The following is a 5,963-nucleotide window of genomic DNA, read 5'->3' on the forward strand; positions in this document are numbered from 1 at the left end:
TCAAGGAGGCATATCAGTGTAGTCCCACTCTTGAAGGCTGTACAGGGACTCAGGCTCCTGCTTTCTCTGCTTCCTGGACTTGTGAATTGAAAGGATCTCCTTCTGCCACAAGCTCTTCTTGTTCTGCCTTGCTGAAGATCCAAACCAGTGTGACTAAAAAAGCATGGTGAAACATCTAAAGCAGGGAAACAAAGTTCTCTGCCTTATTAGTCTATTATGTCAGGCATTTTGCACAATGAGGAGGCAGACATCAAGCAGATGTTTGAGAAAGCCTCCAAGATGGCAACATTGAATCCATGAATTCTGTTGAGAAGAGTCAACATTGTAATAAAAACAAAGATGAACAGGGAGGGTCCAAGAGTGCAAACAACTTTCTCTATGCACTAATGAACAGTGGAGGAATAGGTAAACCACAGAAACATTCAGCCTCTGAGTGGCTTGAGGCAGGGACCTTGTCTTGTTTGTTCATTCTTGCTGCCTACAATAATATCGCAAACAGCTCCTTGGTAAATGAGGATGAAATAAAGAAAACTGAGCCACTCGATGGGTAATGGGCACAGATTCTTTTCTCACTGTTAAATCCAGATGGTTTCCTATAAGCAACTGAAAACATCTTAATAGAGAAGCTTAATACAACTAAGGGGATAAAAGCACTGGTCTCAATAACTACCTGCCCTCCAAAAACACACCCAGGAAAGGTTAGAGTGTCATGTCTGGAGTCAAGTGCCCAGAAGTAAATCTCAGTGAGGACAAGGGTATGGTAATTTATGATGTAGTCTTTCTGACTCTTCCACCTAAAACTTTAGTAGGTAGGATGAAGTACTATCAAGAACAATAGTCAAGAGACACACAAACACTCTCAGAGTCCTCCATCTTCTTCTAAGTTATCCTCTATAGAAATCAGTTACATACTTAACTGCATTTTGCTACAACATAACAACCTTATAAAGTCAGTCAATGGGATCAAGAAAAACCATTTACTCCTTAAAGGGAACATATCAATGTGAAACTGTGTTGGACTGTAAATTTAATCAGAGAAAGTGATCCAATGCATGTCGTTCCTTTCTGCCTCTTGTAGCATTCTTTTCAATCGGGCCTGCACATCAGCAAGCTTCTGTCGATCTAAACTATCACGAAAGTGCCATCTCCCATAGCAATGCATGGGGATAGGATAAAACACATATTTAAGCTGCACCAAGGATGTTAAGTGCTCAAGGATTCTCATTAGCATAGTCATAGAAAGTGGATTGGAGGAAAAGTTGAGGATTCGGAGTTCAGAACAGCGACTTAGTGCGGAGATGAGAGCAGAGATTGTAGAGTCTGTTAGAAGGCAATGATTGATTGCCAGATGTTGTAAGGTGCTAGAGTTATTCTGCAAGAGCTTACAAAGGGGCTCAGTATCTTCCCAGTTCATTGGATTGTTGCTGATATTCAGGAGCTTTAAGTGGCTGGCTTGAGGGCACGCAGACAGAAACTTGAAGTCATTGTAAGAAAGTCCACAGAATGGTAGATGTAAGAATTCCAAACTAGCTGGCAGGACTCTGCAGGGAGGAAACAGAAAAGTATTTCTGAAAAATGAGGACTAGAAGAGGGGGACTATATCTATGAATTTAAAACAAACTACTTTGTACATGGATTGCATCAGCAGCAAATGATGTGAGCTTTCACGTACTTAATAGACTTGTGGGTCTGTGGAAGATACTTTACCACCCTGACAAATACTATTTTAACACTGACAGTGTGTACAATATATTGTTATAGAGTTGTGTGAAAAACTTGGTGGAAAATATTATCTACTTAGTAATTACAATATAATCAAAGGTAGAGGAGCAACCAATTGGAAGCTCCCTTTGGCCAGTCCACAAGTGACAGCCTCTACAGTCACAGCCTGAACCTTGGAGATTTTCCTAATGCTCTGACATTACTGTCAATGGGTATATGGCTATGTGCACCTGTGCCCAACCTGAAGTCTTCTTCTCAATTCCTCCTCTTCCTCTCTCAATTGCCAGAAGATGACAGTATTGTTCTTTTTACCTTTACTTCTGGAATGAGCACACTGCCCGCACATGCTCAGCTGACTAGGGTTTTTGTAACCCCATTTTCTCTTCAATTACAGAAGGATACCCTTCCCTAGCTGTTTTTAAACTCCCAGCCTAGCCCGTGTAGAGGTGGAAAGAGAAAGGGCTATGGGAAGCTTAAAAATATCTAAGAATTACTTCTCTCATCTTAAAAACAGGCTATTCTTGGAAACTTAGTATCAATCCCATGCCCTTACCTCAGGACATTTTCAAGATGATCTGTGAGGCAGAAAGAGGACAAGTTGAGCTCATTGAGACGGTCCATACGCCCAAGCTCAGAGATAAAATTTCGAAAGGTTTCCCCGTTCAAAGATCTACAAGTGATTTTACACAGACAGAGTCTGTCCAGGTGCACCACCTGAGCCAGAAGGGTATTGACCTCACTCAGAGAAGCCCGATCAACTGCCAGGTGATCAATACATTTCAGATCCAGATGATGTAGGGTGTTTCTACATTCACACAATTTGTCTATTTGCAAATCTCGGCAGCACAGGTGCAAAGAGCCTGAGCTCTGCTCTACTTTACTCAGAAGCAGAACCAAAAATTCAGTTTCCCTTAAGGTTCTATCAAGGGAAAGGTTCACTAATAACTCCATAGCCTGCTTGGAGGACTGAGCCCCAGGTTCTGAACTTGCCATACTACACTGGCCTTCGATGCTCATGATAGAGTGCTCAGAGTAAGCACAGGAGTGAAAACAGGCAGGTGACTTAGTACTGCTCTGAGGGCAGATGATCTTGCAGCCAACATCCTGCCTTAAATCTAGGATCCTCAGTTTAGGGCTCCTGCAGGGAAAAGAGAACACAGAACACTAAGAGGTAGCCAACATTAATATAACCAAGCAGGAAAAATATTTATAACCGAGCAGGATCACTGATAACATGTAGTGACAAAATCATCTTATATTCTTTTTGTCATTCCATATACCAGCTACCAGCAAGACTTTCCTACACAAATACTGTATCCTTTACTACTTTCTATGATCAACTAATGCCCACAAGTCTTGCTATTCCTGTCTTCTATGAAACATCTCCATTATGTATCTCTATCAACAGTAGCCTCATTCACATCTAATTACAGAATTAAAACCCTCTGTAAGACATCAGAGTTTTTAAGATAACCTCAACTGACCTACCAACCACCTCATGTTGATTTTCAGCCTTCACCATTAACTAACTGTGGAAGATTATCTGATCCTCTCTTACAACAGGCTACAGAATATGTTTTGCTATCTTGTCATATACCTATTACACACACATTCTTACTGAAAAGCTGAGTTCTTGGCAGTGCACCTGAAGACCATCAATCATGTCTTTCAGTTCACCATGTTTCTTTACGGTTAATTTTCTAGTGTGGAGACAAAAACGGGCCAAGTGTCTACCATTGCTGTCAGTGTCTTCTCATGCCCATCCATTGAGGAAGCAGCAGTGGACAACAGAACAAAAGTGATCAGTAAGCAGCACACATTATTTTCTCTTTCATTCTCCACCAGTCCTCAGCAGTCTCAACACTCATGTCCTTCTTCTATTTAATAATAACACCATAGTGCAAATCCATCAACAGTGCCCCCAATCGCTTACATTCCATACCCACCCTTGTAAGACACTTGTTCTCAAAGTGACCTCAAGCACTGGACTGTCAGTTCCACATTCTTTTTCACTGTTTCTCTTTTTGTATACTACCTTTGGAAGAGTGGCAGGCTGTAGCATAAGACTCCTGTGTCTTACCACATCTCTATTATACTGGGTCTTACCTAGAAGCCGAGTTCTGGAGAGGTAGGAACTGAAGACTCTCCACCATGGCTTTCAGGAGTTCCCGCTGGGACTCCAGTGTTCTTAATGATCCAATGTGGAGACACATAAAGGGCCAAACTTTCACCATTGCTTTCACTATATTCTTATGCCCACCCTTGAAGGCAGCAGAGAACAATGGAACAAAAAGCTCCCTTGGGATCACCCCGAGAGCATGAATTGCTGCAGGCTCATTATTCAGTAGATGCTGTATAGCAAGATTCAACAGTGTGGGAATTTCCTTGTTGTCCATCTTAATGAACCTGCAGAAGGGTGAGAAACATTAGAATACTTGACAGATGGCCACTGATCTTCTTTGCAACCATTGTTAAGCAATATAGGTAACTATCTGTAGAACAAATAAAACAGCCATTTCTGGGTAACTGCCTCTATTTGTAGGCAAAAGAAATTGGTTTGTGAGTGTATTAAGGTCTACTTGTGTATGAGCAGACATATAACCAACTCCTTTACATATGTGTATACATAAATATTTCTAAGTGAACAAATACCAATAGAAATGAGCACTAGGTTAGCAGAAGACAATTTTAGTTGCTTAGTTACCTGACTCCTGATATTTCATCTCAATAGTATATAAGCCATCACAAAAGAAAGGATAAATCTACACAAAAGTGATACCATCATCATTATCTTGGGAAATATACAATACTAAGACATCAAATAAACTGTGATTAAAGAAAAAAAAAAGAGTGACATTCCAGCCCATGACTTGTCATACTTGGATCACCTTTCTGTGAAGACACACCAACATTGCAGGAGATATGCATGTAAGAAGATGGTTAGGTGCTTCACACTGACCTGAGCCTATAGCCAGTCCCACCATAATCCTAAAATACAAAAGTGTATCCTAAAGATAAAGGGGGAACCAGTGTAATGAAGCAACTTTACTGAAGATGTCCAATTAATTCTTACATTATCCCCATTATGTGGTAACAGTCTACCTGAAAATAGAATTGAAATTCTAAGCATCTAGCAAAGGAACCACATTAGGTGTTGAGTTGAAAAAAGAATTACATGACATGGATAGTGTAGACTAGAGGAAGGTATGGAAATACAGGGTGAATTCCATTAAGATTTGTAATTAGTATATCTTAAAAGTGAATGGACTCAATGGGGAAAGAACAAACACCTGGTTGGGAAGTGATGGGAGAGCTCAAAAGTGTAGTGAAGGTGAGTTGAGGAGGTGAATATGTTCAAAATATACTATATGAAATTCTCAAATTAATAAAATTATTTAAAAATAAGTGAGTGATGTCATATAGTGAAAACTTGAAACTACAGAATTTGTAACAGTTTCTGAGAAAGTGTAAAGTCAAAGAGGCTATGAGAATCATCCAAAGAAGTCTGGCAATTATGGGGAAGGAAACAAAAGGGAGAAAGTAAGAATCTGATAAAGCAAAAAGAAACACAGAATCAGAATATCATAACTTATCCCTTTAATACCAAAAACAAAGAACTTACTGGAAAGAGTTGTCCTCAGACCTCCATAGAACTCTTTGACATGTACTCACCTGCACTTAAATGTATCATACAAACAATAATTTAAAACTAATCCAAAATCAGAGAACAAACAAAACAGAAGTGTCAGGTTAAGAAAAGGTAGGATGTTAAAGTTTCAGCAACCTCCTCTCTTGCACAGGCTGTCTTCTGCTGGGTGGGAATCAAGAATGCCCTGAGACCAACCCCACAAGAAAAATATCAGGGTCCTTTCCTTCTCAATTCTTAAAACACATATGAGATAATTGCATGGACATCAGCAACCTCATAATTTACAAACTGAGGAGTCCCTGGAGAGAGGGAGCACCTGCCCCCTACAGGTATAAAAGCTATGAATGCATAGCAGAGGTTCGTAGGACACAGAAAAAGATGAGATCTCCTAAAAGGAAGAGAGTTGTGTCAGGGAAGTGACCTTTGCCTGGTCAGGGCTCAGCACCAACCTAAAATCAATAAAGGTGAAAAATCCAAAGTCAGTTCTCAGCTGCCATACTCCAGTAGTGGACAGAAATAAGCACCTTCAGGACTTAGACACTTAAAACCTTTGTTTTGGTCAATTATGTTCCCTCCTTTTCTTTCCACTATG

The 5,963-nt window shown here is 40.2% G+C and overlaps 1 protein-coding gene across 1 annotated transcript; it reads right to left on the reverse strand.

The window, feature by feature from the left end:
* Window positions 1-1,027: 1,027 nt before the first annotated feature.
* LOC118573642 (melanoma antigen preferentially expressed in tumors-like) lies at window positions 1,028-4,121 on the reverse strand. Its single transcript, XM_036173921.1, has 3 exons — window positions 3,829-4,121; window positions 2,276-2,860; window positions 1,028-1,541 (listed from the first exon to the last, which is right to left on the reverse strand). The coding sequence occupies exons 1-3, from the start codon at window positions 4,116-4,118 to the stop codon at window positions 1,028-1,030; spliced, it is 1,389 nt and encodes a 462-aa protein (XP_036029814.1). The 5' UTR covers window positions 4,119-4,121.
* Window positions 4,122-5,963: the final 1,842 nt, after the last annotated feature.

Source organism: Onychomys torridus, chromosome X, assembly GCF_903995425.1.
Source record: "Onychomys torridus chromosome X, mOncTor1.1, whole genome shotgun sequence".
NCBI lineage: Eukaryota > Metazoa > Chordata > Mammalia > Rodentia > Cricetidae > Onychomys > Onychomys torridus.